General features: G+C 34.7%; 3 protein-coding genes across 4 annotated transcripts; all 3 read left to right on the top strand.

Annotated features, from left to right (window-relative positions):
* The first annotated feature begins 4,310 nt into the window (after positions 1–4,310).
* On the top strand, positions 4,311–5,279 carry LOC101901394 (uncharacterized). Its single transcript, XM_005175926.4, has 2 exons — positions 4,311–4,457; positions 4,531–5,279. Exons 1-2 carry the CDS (start codon positions 4,413–4,415, stop codon positions 5,155–5,157), a joined length of 672 nt encoding a protein of 223 aa, XP_005175983.1. The 5' UTR covers positions 4,311–4,412; the 3' UTR covers positions 5,158–5,279.
* Positions 5,280–9,381: 4,102 nt separating this feature from the next.
* LOC101887376 (uncharacterized) lies at positions 9,382–10,440 on the top strand. Its single transcript, XM_011296165.3, has 2 exons — positions 9,382–9,683; positions 9,751–10,440. The coding sequence occupies exons 1-2, from the start codon at positions 9,495–9,497 to the stop codon at positions 10,369–10,371; spliced, it is 810 nt and encodes a 269-aa protein (XP_011294467.1). The 5' UTR covers positions 9,382–9,494; the 3' UTR covers positions 10,372–10,440.
* A 607-nt stretch (positions 10,441–11,047) lies between these two features.
* LOC101901558 (septin-2) lies at positions 11,048–13,118 on the top strand. 2 transcript variants are annotated; one of them, XM_005175928.4, is made up of 2 exons: positions 11,048–11,407; positions 11,478–13,118. In XM_005175928.4, the coding sequence occupies exon 2, from the start codon at positions 11,595–11,597 to the stop codon at positions 12,858–12,860; it is 1,266 nt and encodes a 421-aa protein (XP_005175985.1). In that variant the 5' UTR covers positions 11,048–11,407; positions 11,478–11,594; the 3' UTR covers positions 12,861–13,118. The 2 variants fall into 2 exon arrangements, with proteins under 2 accessions (XP_005175985.1, XP_005175984.1); XM_005175927.4 differs by having other exon boundaries at positions 11,475–13,118.
* The last annotated feature ends 828 nt before the right edge of the window (positions 13,119–13,946 follow it).

Genomic DNA, 13,946 nt, shown 5'->3' with positions numbered 1-13,946 from the left:
CAGAGAGTATCAGGATGCAAAAATCGATGAGAGAGAAAAAAAAACAAAATATCAATACTAGTGATATAATAGGTGTGTCTGGTTACTTTTCCTGCAGGAATTGTCCAGTAACTTCTTTCTGAGAGAGTAAGGTAGTTTTATTCTCTTTTGCAAGGAAAATGCGAAAAGTAAACAGACGGTATTCCTGCAGAAGCTTGCAACTAATCAGCTGATTTGTCAAAACAAACCAATTTGTCCCCCATAAGGAGAATTAAAACAAAGGAACCAATACTAATTTTACAAGTTTTTTAAATAAAAATGTTGAAAATAGCCTTTTACTTTTTTATTACATATTAACATTTACGTTTTTCACATTTTGTAAAGTTGTTCTCCAAAAACTATTAGTCTTGCTAATTCCAAAAAAATATTTTCAAATTGAAAGCACAAAAATAAATAAACAAACAATAGAAAACATCTGATTGAATGTCGATGAATGAGAAGAAGAAGAGTTGCAAGCGATTGCAAGAAGAAATTTTTCCAGCAAGAATTTGCAAACTCTCACTGAAAGAACTGTCAAAATTTCTCTCTCCGACCGCTCTCTTTTGCAGAACTTTTGGGTTAACAGACGACTTCCAGTAACAATTTGTAACAATTGTTACAAACTTTAGGGTAACCAGACACACCTAATGTTGAGAGTACGAGGATACAAAAGAGAATGCATAAATCGATAAATACTAAAGAAGATAAAGAAAATACTAAATATCGATACCTAAAAGTGGACAAAAGATGTTATTTTCGATGTATGGGGATAGAAAAAAGAAGATGCATAAGTCGATGAATACTAAAGATAAAGATAATGCAAAAAAATCAATACTAAAATATGTACCAAAGATATAATCATGGGAGTATGAGGATACAAAAGGGAGAATTCATAAATCGAAAAAATACTAAAGAAAAATATCAATACCAACAAATAAAAAAGCATCATTCGGATTTGCCGACAGGTGTATACTCTCAGCTAATGTTCGATTATTTAAATGTTATTTGGCCTCTGTTGTGAATGTTCAAATTGTTGACCCTCTATGGAGTAGGTTCCGAAGGGATGGACCAATATTGTCCATTTCATATCGGACCTAAATAAATATGATATAAATATTGCGACTTGCCAAGCTTGGGCTATATCGACTACATTCTTCACTTTATTTGAGATACGTGATAATTTTTAAGGAAATGTAAAAAAGTGCATGGGGTACCAGATATATAGTCGACCGATACATCGATACATATAAAAATATTGATATGGGCAAAATTACAAGAAAATCGAACATTTATATCAAATTTTATGCGAAATCATAAATTCCATATTGATCTCAGATTTCTGCTTTAGAGAAATATTTAGAAATATGGCAAGTTGTAAACAATCGCTGACTTGTTTCGCAAATTATGACAGATATATGTATTGGAAATTGTAAACCTTTGTGGGTGAGGTACCAGAAGGGGTTGGCAGATATGTATCATCTTCCCAACACATTTTGTGTTAATAAAAATATTGTGATTTGTGAGATTTGAGCAGAGTTGGATTCTTATTTCGCTATTTTTGAGCGTTTTGTTGTTCAAAATCTTAAACCCTATGTGGGGGTGGTATTAGAAGGAGTGTGCCGATATATCCCATCTTCACAGCAGATCTTGTGTTAGTAAAATTAATGGGATGTGCAAAATTTGAAAAAAAAAAACCATATGCTCATATCGAGTTTTGACCGTTTTGTTTATTCAAAATTTTGAACCTTTGTGGGGGAGATACCAGAAGGAATGATCCGATCTCTGCCATATTTATACCAGATCTAGTGCTTATGGAAATATTGAAATGTACCAAATCTGATTGGAATCGAATGTTAATATCGCGTTTTATGAGCCGCATGGATATTTAAAATTTTGACCCTTTGTGGGGGAGGTACCAGAAGGAGTGGACCGATTTATTCCATCTTAACAACAGACCTTGGGTTAATAAAATTATTGGGATGTGTGAAATTTGAAGACAATCAGACTCTTACATCACATTTTATAAGAGTTGTAATTATTCAAAATATTGACCCTTTGTGAGGGAAGAACTTGATGGAGTGGACCGATATTGTCCATTTTCGCACCTGACCTAGCACTGACGCAAATATTAGGATTTGCAAAGTTGTAGCAAAATTGGATTATCCTTTCTCTTTGTGTGCAATAAAATATTTTCTTTGAAAATTTTGACATTTTGTGGGGGAGGTACCAGAAGGGGTGAACAGATATTGTCCATCTCCAAACTCGATCTAAGTTTGACAATAATATTACGATGTACCAACTTTGGATAAAATCGGATACTCCCTTCGAGAGTTATCGTGCGCACCAACTAGACAGACAGACGGACGGATGGATGGACGGATGATTTTAGCGACATTATTCACCCGAATTGTTTCAAATTTGGTATCTGAAGTTCGTAATGGGTACTACAGCCCATGACAAAAAACTTCGTAAGCAGGTCCACGTCTTCGTATAGTTTCCATATAACAGTTTTCATTTAATTGGTAGTTTCCGGAAGTTTTTTTTTTTTTGCAATTTTTCAAGTTCCTTCCAAATGATGGAGGGTATTAAAAGTTCAGCCCGGTCGAAGTTAGCTGCTTTTTTATTTGTTTTTTTTTTCTTTTTTTAAGAAAATTCACATCTTTTAAACGCCATTGATTATCATAAAATTATATAAAAATTCACGTTTATTGGGCGCCTAGCGTGTTTGTTTCTAAAATTGAATTGGGCGCCATATCGGCTTCCAAAAAACTTTCAAGAATCCAAGTTCTTTTTACTAAGCTCTCTATCTTTCAATCCATTGGGCGCCATGAATTCTCCTTCAATGGTTTAAGAAATCCACGACTATTGGGTGCAATGGGCGCCTATAAATTTGTATAAAATATCCAGTTATTGGGCGCCATGAATTCGCCTAAAATTGTTTAAAAATTCAAGTTTATTGGGCGCCATTGGACCGCCTAGAATTGTTTAAGAAATCAAATGCCAAGCGTATTTGTTCCTGAAATTGTATTGGGCGCCATTTAGCCTTCAAAAAATATTTCAAAAATACAGGTTATTTTTATCATGCTCACTCTCCAAGTCTATTGGGCGCCATGAATCCTCCTTCAAATGTTTAAGAAATCCAAGATTATTGAGGGCAATGCATCCCTTTAAAATTGTATAAAATATCCTCTAAAATTGTTTAAAAATTCACCTTTTTTGTGCGCCATTGGACCTCCTAGAATTGTTTAAGAAATAAAATGCCAACCGTGTTTGTTACTAAAATTGTATTGGGCGCCATATTGCCTTCAGAAAATATTTCAAAAATACAGGTTATTTCTATTATATTTATTTTATCCACGTTTTGAGCGCCATGGGACCTCCCAGAATCGTTTAATAAATCCATGCCAAGCGCGTTTGTTACAAAAGCTATATTGGGCGCCATATAGGCTTCTAAAAATCCACTTTTTTTTGACTATGCTCTCCCTTACTGCATTGGGCGCCATGAATCCTCCTTTAATGGTTTAAGAAATCCACGATTTTTGGGGGCAATATATCCCTTAAAAATTGTATAAAATATCCAGTTATTCGACGCCATGAATTCGCCTAAAATTGTTTAAAAATACAGGTTTATTGGGCGCCATGGGACCTCCTAGAATCGTTTAAGAAATCAAATGCCAAGCGTGTTTTTTTCTTGAAATGGTATTGGGCGCCATATAGCCTTCTAGAAATCAACGTTCGTTTTACTATGCTCTCTCTCGCTCTCTCTCTCTCTCTCATAATCCACTGGGCGCCATGAATTCTCATTTTATCGTTAAAAATCCAAAATTGTATTGGGCGCCAAATTGCCATGTTCTTTTACTATGTTCTCTCTCTCTCTCTCTCTCTCTCTCTCTCTCTCATTCTCCCAAGAAACGAGCCTTTTTGGTTTTATGAACGGCGTTCATGAAATCCAAAAAAATAATCATATTGACAATAATCATAACCTCCCTGTAAATATTGTTTAAAAAAATCCCCAACTGATTTGAGCCTTTGTTTCCATTTTTCCGAAGCGCAGATGACTTTAAATCTCTTTTCGAAAAATTGTCCATATTTTTATTATTTCTTAAAATTTATGAAATTTCTCATGAATATTGAAATTTATGAAATTTCTCACGAATATTGAAATTGATAAACAAGAACTCAGTTTTTCACACGAATTTTTAGTTCAACTGTGAAAATCGGTGATAATGAAAAAGGCCTAGCATCGAACATATGTCAGGCAAATGTGGTGATAAGAAATTCGAATAACAATCTAGATGTATAAAAGTCCGATGCCAAACGTGGCTGGTTATCAGTGCAGCACAGACAAGGTGATCAGCGAGAAATCACAAAAGAAAGTTCAAAATTAAAAAAAAATGAATAAATTTATTCCAATTTTTCTGGTAGCCCTTGGCGTTGTGGTAAGAATTATAAAAAAAATCAAAATATATTTTTATAATTATTTTCGAAAAAAAAAAATCAATATTTTTGCAGGTTGCCTTGGGTGCTCCCAGTGGCAGTGGCGAAGAGAGCAAAAGTTATCAACTTTTCGAAACGGTAGCCGAGAAATTGCAAAAATCCCTTTGGTCCGAGGAAATCTTAGGCAAATTTGAGGAGTATTTAAATGTTCTCAAAGAATGGTCGGAATCGGATGAGAAGCTCCAAACATCCTCAGTCTATGACAAATTCCGTGAACAACTTAAGAAATGCTCTGAAGAACTGCAAGATCTCAAAGCCCAACCCGATAATTGTGCCAAACAATTGGCATTGAAGGAGACGCATGAGAAGATACGCCACCTCTTCGATTCAGTCGATGATGAAAAATTGAGACGTGATTGGGTTAAGAAATATATGAATTTTGCCGTGCCAATGCGTTCGATTAGCAGAAATTCCAATGAACAATTCTATGCATTCCTCAAGGAAACTGTGGAGAACTATTTAAATGCCGTTGATACGTCGGCTCAGTCGGAAAATCTTGTCGAATGGCATAAGAAATTTGCCAAACAAACGGACTATGTTAAACAACAGAAAATGGTAATGGAATTTATGGCTCTATTCCCGGAGGAGAGAAAAATGTATGAGGCCAACAAATGTCAGGTGCAATATTCGACTGGATTGTAAAAATTTTGGAATTTGATGAGAGATTCAGATTGAAGTCACATATTCTCATGGATGTCGAACGCATGTCCGATTTTTGTGAAATTATTTAATTTCGAAATAATAAACTGAAGCATGAATTGCCATCATTGATTTTTAATAACGCTACTCTGTAGGACATTTCAATGGTAAATAGCTTCTGACTTCCTTTTGCCTGTATCACCTGAACTGCTGACCAAGTGTAGACAAGCAATCCTGTTTTTCCTATAGACATTTTCTATGAGCTTGTCCTTCGAAAGTCTCTAGGGACATTGTGAATAGTAGGTCAGTAGTTCTTACGGGGCCATATGGAGACATTGGAACCATTGCGCCTGTAGTCCATGAGGGATGATATGGAGGCATGGGAACAAGTTAGTCAGTGGTCTATGAGGGGTCATATGGAGATTTCCTTGTTTTTTTTTTTAATAAAGTATCGATCGTTTCTGCCGACAGATGCATAACCTCAGCTAATATTAGATTATTGAAATATATATTTGGAATTCTGTAATGATTGTGTTCATCCCTAGAAGAATGTTAAGAAAAGAGGAAGAGATAGAGTTATAGACTGTGATCTAGGGCTGAGGAGTTTGCCGTGTCGTCTTTAGCCACTTGAATCTTCTGGCTAATTGAAGGATTACTATAGGATCAGTGTTAGAAAAAAAAAACAGAGATCATGTTATACTAGTTCTCCCACCAGTCTGTGTCTCAGACTAATGAGTGCTTGGCAGTGGCAGAGCAAGTTTTCGACTGTCTCGATTTCTTCTTCTTCATCTTGTCAGATCCTACAGTAGTCAATGTCGTCGCTGTCCCATTTCGAGGTCATAGCCCTCACCTTACAATGATCTGTGATGATATCCACCACAAGTTTTAGATCAGGTTTCGACAATGACAGTAGCGACCTTGTTCTCTTCTCTGAGAGTGTGGGCCAGATTTTTATATATTCTTAATATTTTTAGAGCACCGTGGATATTCAAAATGTTGATCCTTTGTTGGAGAGGTACGAGTAGAAATGGTCCGATCTCTACCATCTTTATTACAGATCTTGGATTTATTAAATTTTTGAGATGTGCCAAGTCCGAATGGAATCATAATCAAAATTCCTACCCTTTGTGAGGCCTCCCTCCCGCTACCAGGGTGTTTTTTAATAATGAAAACGGAATCCAATCTCTCTCTTCGATTGTCAACTCTATTCCCTATTCGACTCGACTGGAGCAATATAAAGTGAAAAAGGACACAACCGCTTCGTTTGGGTGTAGATTCAATTCTAGTTTTTATTTTAAAAATATGTTCCTTAAGTACTACTGAAACTAATCTAACTTAACCTAATCGCAGCTACACAATTCTTATCTATTCTTATAATGATAGGAGATCATTGTAGGGCTGCTTGTTATTTCATTTAAGTGGTCTTGTACATCTACTGAGCGCATCAATATCTGTGCGGATGTGTCATAACCTTTACTATCTCACACATTATTGTACACAGAGGGAGTGGATCGATATATCCCATCTTCACATCAAATCTTATGTTAGTAGAAATAATGGGTATGTGAAATATGAAGAGAACCGGAAGCTTATTTTGGATTTTATAATAGTTTTGGTTATTCGAAACTTTGATCCTTTGTGGGGGAGGTACAAGAAAGAATGATCCGACCTCTACAATCTTTATAACAGATCTTGTGGAAACGGTCGTTAATTTTCTAACCCTATATGGAGGGGGAGTAGATTGATATATTCCATCTTCACACCAGACTTTGGGTCAATAAAAATAATATGATCTGTTTAATTTGGAGACAATCGGACACTTATATCAAATTTTATAAGAGTTATACCGATAATGTTAATTTTCACACCTGACCTAGCTCCGATGCAAATATTAGGATTTACAAAGTTGGAGCATCGGAATATTATTTCTCTTCCTGTGCAGTAAATTATTTTCTTTGAAAATGTTGACATTTTGTGTGAAGGTACCAGAAGGAGTGCACCGATATTGTCCATCTCCGAACTCGATATAAGTTTGATAATAATATTACGATGTACCGAGTTTTTATCAAATCGGATACTGCCTTTAAGAGTTATGGTGGGCACCAGACAGACAGACATATGGCTGAGGGTATAAAACAATTACTTTTCTTAAAATTTTCCACTTTTTTCTTAATTGAATATCCCTCGTTATGGTTAATAGGAGCGCCATTTATGTTACATTTTCCAATATTTTTTATTTATTTTTAATTTTTCCGGTTCATAATTTATTTCATACCTATGGAACCCTAATGTCATACAGTGTTGTATTTTGTAAATCCCTTTAAGTGGCAACACTGAAATGTTTATATGGGCCGACAGTTCACTCTTTAGTCTAGAAGCAAGTACATCAAATTTGCTGAAAATCGGTTCAAATATAGCTATAGCTCCCATATATATGTTTCATCCGATTTGGGATTTTATGTCCTTCACATGCGTAATATGCACTACGCAAAAATGATATTAAGTGCCAGATATCAGATACAGCTCAGGAATAAGTGGTTAAAATTTTGTCAAGATCGGTTCAGATTTAGATACAACTCCCATATATATAAATAAATTGTGCACCAATATATAGTCGCCCCGCCCGGCTTTTGAACTTTCCTTACTGTTTTTGTTTGGTTCGGTAGCGTTCATTCCCATGAAATTCTTAAGAAATGCCTTTATTCTTATTATCCCTAATTATTTATAATTAATATTGAGTTTTTAATTCAAAATTTCATTAAATAATTCAGTTTTTAATTTATTTTTTCACCATTTCTCATTAGCACAGCTAAAAAGGCGCTAAATGTGAATTTGAAGTACTCTGTGTCACCATGTGAATATCGATAACTCGTTGACATCGAAAGTAAGCGTGGGTCTACTTTCTGAGATGTGACACTCTTTAAGTAAATGAGCGGCAAATTAGCGCACTCACACATAGACCCAGCAGTCTGCTGGCCGTTACCCATCCAAATGTATGCTATTTTGTCAATAGGAAAAAATTAAATAACAGTGGTTAATAGCATACAACTAGAATCCGATTTAGATGAGTCGTATTGCTATTACATTGTGAAACGAAATCCATATTGGAATCAAAGAATAAAACAAAATATAATAAAATGTGTCCATCGCACTTGTATCTGAATCGGATGTCGATAGATTTCGAATCCATCCAGCCTTCGCTTACAATGTCGGTAGATTTCGAACCCATCCAACATTCACTTACATTGTCGATTGATTTCGGACACGTCCGACGGCCTAGGCCATCGCTGTTCAAATGTAAGTAGAAATTGTGTACAGGCTTTGGATGAGTCGCACCTACATTGTCAGTGATCTCAGATGGAACATGTATGTGCAAAAAACTCCGCTGGGAAATGAAGATATAGACAACGAAAAGCTCTCACCGTTTATCTTCGAAAAAAAATCGGATCAGCAGATGTCGTCTATATCGTTTCAGGAGTTTGAGTGGGAATTTTTAAGTCACTCAATTCAAAAATGTTAAAAATAATAAAAACTGTAGTATATTTGTCAGTTGAATATTGTTCCATAATAAAAGATAAGTGAAAATTATGTAGTGACATCGAAAAATACGTGAATATTCCTGTGAAATTCTTGAAAAACGATAAATTGTGTTTTCGAAGTCGATTGGGTTGAACGCTTAATCAGCATGTAGACTATGCAAAACATGATGAGAGCCACCTGGATAAAAAGACAAAACTAAATTTTCGTTGTCTATATCTTCATTCGTGCATTCACACGAAATAGCATTGACATTTTTAAAGATTTTAAAGTCGATGGTGTTTACATAAATTATTATGTCAGTCATATGGTCTGTTCCAGAACCTGCAAGAATCTACTAGTATTGCAATTTTTTTCGATATCATAAATGGAAAATCGGTTATTGTAGTAAAAACTTTACATTCTTGCAGTTCTGGAGCAGACCATATGACTGACATAATAATTTATGTAAACACCATCGACTTTAAAATCTTTAAAAATGTCAATGCTATTTCGTGTGAATGCACTTTATATTTAAGAAGCTATACAAACCCCTTGTTGTTTATTGACCTCTATTATCTCTCCTTTACAACACGAGTCGTACATTTCTCATAGATGACCTTTTCTGTGACCATTCTTTTGATTATTTCTTGTAATTATGGAATTTGTCAATGTCTTGAAAAATTAATTCAGGAATGAAAATGAGATGATAAGAATTTAATACAGCCTAACAAGGCATAAAAAGGGACACAGCAAATTGAATTGCAAAACAGTTGCCTATCGATCAGGAACAAATCAACAACAACAATTGCTTTACACCATAGATGAGCAAAACTGTTCAAAAACATACGTTAGCGGCATTATTCTCTTTTTCTCACTCTCTCTACGTCAAAGATTTGTTGATTGTGAATAGTTACACTCATACACTTTTTCTCGATTTATTTTGTTTGCACATCATTGCTTTACATACGCGAAACATGAAGAAATTTCTTATAGTAGCATTTATTATAAAGGTAAGTAGTGCTTTTTTTGAAGAACAGTTCCCAATGGCAGTTTACGTTAATATATATCCCCTTTCAGCTTGCTTTTGCTGATGCAGTTGCCGACATTGAACATACCCCTCGATATCAGTTGTACGAAAGTGTTATCGATAAATATCTAAACATAATTTGGTCGCCAGAAATCTACCAAAAAGCAGAGGAATATATAAACACACTAAAAAAATGGTCACAATCTGATGAACGTCTTCAAACGACACCAATCTACAATGAACTACAGGAAGAAATTGAAAAATGTCTGCAACTATTGGAGGCTTTAAAAAAAGGTCAAATCAACAGCTGTCAAAAACAAATTGCATTAACAAAAAGTCACTCTAATATTGGAGCACTATTGGTTTCAATCAAAGATGAAACGCTACGCAATGATTGTGTGGGAAAATTATTTGATTTTGCGAGACCATTGCGTTCGTTCAAAGCGCAGCGTAAAGAAGATTTTTACAAATTTTTATTGCAATCTATGGAAAAGTATTTAAATGAAAATGACTCAACGGTGGAGTCTGAAGATGTGGTCGAGTGGTACAGAAAGTTTTCTGAGCAACAGAACCTATTTCTTGTAGTTAAATTTATTTATCTATTTCCGAACGAGAGAGTCCATTATGTGGAGAAGAGGAAATGTCAAATTCAAATTGTAAATGGATTTTAATGATTATATTATAAATATGTACTTGTCATCATGGTAAAATAAAGAAGGATATGTCATTTTATATCAGAATTCCCAGCTCTGCATTCCCTGTAATTTACCTTGTCAAATTTAACTACAGAGAATATAGGTTCCCATCTCTGATTAGTGTATATACCATGGATTTATAAATACCTATTTTGCCAGATAAGAGATGTTGTCAAATTCTGGTACCTCCCCCACAACAAGGTTCAAAATTTTGAACTTGGCTCATCTCAATATTTTTATCAACACAAGATCTGTTATAAAGATGCTAGATGGTATTTCATGATTTTATTATATTTTTAATCTGATAATTTGTAACAACGAAGCCTTTTTAGGCCAAAAATAGTAATTCTCCCAAATAGAAAATATCTTTACAACTATAATAATACAACTATTTATTTTATACTACATTACATTACAATATTTTATTTTTTATTATATTTTATTGTCCATTTTTTAAAACAAATTTATATAAATGTCTCAAATGTAAATCAACTCGAGTGCTGTGAAATCAGTGTGTTTAAAGTACCCTTAATTATTTAGTATCTAAAGAAAAAACCGTTCCACACCTATTTCTGTTCACATTCATTCCTCTACCACTACGAAATTAAACAACCCATGTCTGCATTGACAATTTGTTTACCATTCAACTTTTATTTTTGTGGATAAACGAAGGGAAACCCCAAGCAACATAACTTATCTTTTTACCAAAGGTGCATTTAGTTTTGTTACAAAACAAATAACATTCTAGTTATTTAGTAATTAGTAACAAAATACAACAATAAAAAACCTATTGCAATTGAAGCAAGCCTGCATGAACAGTTGTGAGTGAGAGAGACTTGTGTCAATTATTCGAGAGAGAGTGAGAGGTGGTGTGGGTGTTTCCTAAAGTGCATTTGACAAAGACTAGACTGAGGCAGTAGGAAAAACAATTAAGGAAATTTCCAGGAATTTATGTTATAATCCCAATAAAACGCTAATTTGTTGGCAAACACAGAAAAACAACCGCACACAGGTAGGCATTGGTATATTTTCTCATAATTTTGGCTTATAAATAATTCACAAAACTTTCTCGATTTCAGTAGTCGTCTGCAAGAGTTCAGTTCTCTTTGTTCAATAGCCAGCAGATCAACAACGTACCTTTTCGCCCGCATTTTGTTGGAAATTTTATCAAGTGTTTTGGAAAATTGAAAAGGGAAACCATGACCATTGAAGTGGCCACCAGTGTTGCTGGGAAAAAAGAAATGTTAACCCGCACCCTTAAACAATCCGGTCACGTAGGTTTCGACAGCCTTCCCGATCAATTGGTCAATAAATCGGTACAAAATGGTTTTGTATTCAATGTCATGTGCATCGGTGAGACCGGTTTGGGAAAATCAACACTCATGGATTCCTTGTTTAATACCAGTTTCGAATCAACACCCAGTCCCCATACGCTACCCAATGTAAAGCTAAAGGCCAATACCTATGAATTGAAGGAAAGCAATGTCCAGTTGAAGTTGACCATTTGTGATACTGTTGGTTTTGGTGATCAAATCAATAAGGAGAACTCCTTTAAGGCTGTCGTCGATTATATTGATACCCAATTTGAGGCTTATCTGCAGGAAGAGCTGAAAATAAAACGTTCCTTGGTCGACTATCACGATAGTCGCATACATGCTTGTCTCTATTTCATTTGTCCCACGGGTCATGGTCTGAAATCTTTGGATTTGGTGTGTATGAAACAATTGGATAGCAAGGTGAACATAATACCGATCATAGCCAAGGCTGATACTATTTCCAAAACGGAACTGCAACGTTTTAAGGCAAAAATCCTGCAAGAACTGAAGGAGAACAATGTAAATATCTATCACTTTCCCGTGGATGATGAGACAGTGGCCGAGACAAATGCCCTGATGAATGATCACACACCCTTTGCCGTGGTGGGTAGTAGGGAATTTGTAAAAATCGGCAATAAATTGGTAAGGGCCCGCCAGTATCCCTGGGGCACCGTCCAAGTGGAAAATGAATTACATTGTGATTTCGTTAAGCTGCGTGAAATGTTAATACGCACCAACATGGAAGACTTGCGTGAACAGACCCATCAAACCCACTATGCATTGTATCGCCAGAAACGCCTCTCCGAAATGGGTTTCTGTGATGTGGACAATGACAATAAGCCGGTATCGTTCCAACAAATATTCGAAATTAAACGAGCCCATCACTTGAGTGAGCTGCAGGCCAAAGAGGATGAGGTACGGCAAATGTTTGTGCAGCGTGTCAAGGAAAAAGAGGCCGAATTGAAGGAAAGTGAACGTGAACTCCACTCACGTTTCGAAAAACTCAAAAAAGAACATGCCGAAGAAAAACGTAAATTGGAAGAAGCTCGTCAAAAACTCGACGAAGAATATTTGGAATTCACAACTCACAAAACCAACTATGTGGCCTCACATCATACCATGACCCTGGGCAAGAAGAGCAAAAAATAAAGTTCTGCAAATATATAAATGGAAAACAACAATGACAACATATTTTGCCATATTTTTTAAATAATTATCACAAGACTACGACTTTTACATAACATATGCATGTGTATTTTTGGTTGCAATTATTTTTAATTTTGTTTATTATTTAGTGTTTTTTTCTTTATTCTATTCTATTTCGTAATTAAGTACTAAGTATGCTAAAAAAGGCCAGTTTTAAACATTTGTTTAATAAACAATAAAATAGCAATAGCTACATATAAATATTTATGGTGTGTTTTGCAGAATTTGAAAGTATATCAGCTTTAAAAACTGGAAAGGAATTTTTCTTTATAAAACTATTAGCTTTGAATTTATATGAATTAAAAAATGAAGAAGATACTGTTCTTAAAACGAATATTTAGAATTTTTTGAAATGATTTTTAAACGGAACTTAAACTTTTAAAATCAGTTGAGGAAAAAATCTTAATTTTTGTTCTGTTCCAGAACCTGCAAGAATCTACTAGTTTTGCAATTTTTGTCGATATCGTAAAGGGAAAATCGGATATCGTTTATGTTTTTAAAGAATTTTCTTCAAAATAATAGCGTTAAAAATTAATCGTATTAAGATCCTTTCATTTAAAACATGAATCAGACTTTTAAATTGAATTTTCAAGTTGCCGGTATTTGAAGAATACTTTTTAACAAATATCGGGGGAGCAAAGAAAGATTGCTTCTCTACTTTGCGTTGCCGTCTTAAATATTCGTCTTTAAATGTTGCTTAAACCATAAAAGAGCTATTCTTTCAATAATTATCTTAGTTTCCTTTCATTGAAATTATATACGGGTGAGCCCTGACTTTGTGAGCGACTATAGGGACACCTAGTTCAACGTTTTGTTCGTTTTATTTAAAAGTTAAACTAATAATCGATTTATCGGCGCCAAATTACAATAGAAAAAAGTTAGAAGTAATTTGCAGAATGAGACGAAAAAAAATCAGTTTTCTTTCTTTGAAACTATATGTGGATGAGCCCTGGCTTTCTGAGCGGGATTAGTAGGGACACCTAGTTAATATTTTTGTTCGTTTTATTTACAAGTTAAACTAATAATCGA

The sequence above is a fragment of the Musca domestica genome, unplaced genomic scaffold, assembly GCF_030504385.1.
Source record: "Musca domestica strain aabys unplaced genomic scaffold, Musca_domestica.polishedcontigs.V.1.1 7, whole genome shotgun sequence".
Classification (NCBI taxonomy): Eukaryota; Metazoa; Arthropoda; class Insecta; order Diptera; family Muscidae; genus Musca; species Musca domestica.
This window is presented reverse-complemented; position numbering and strand designations above follow the sequence as displayed.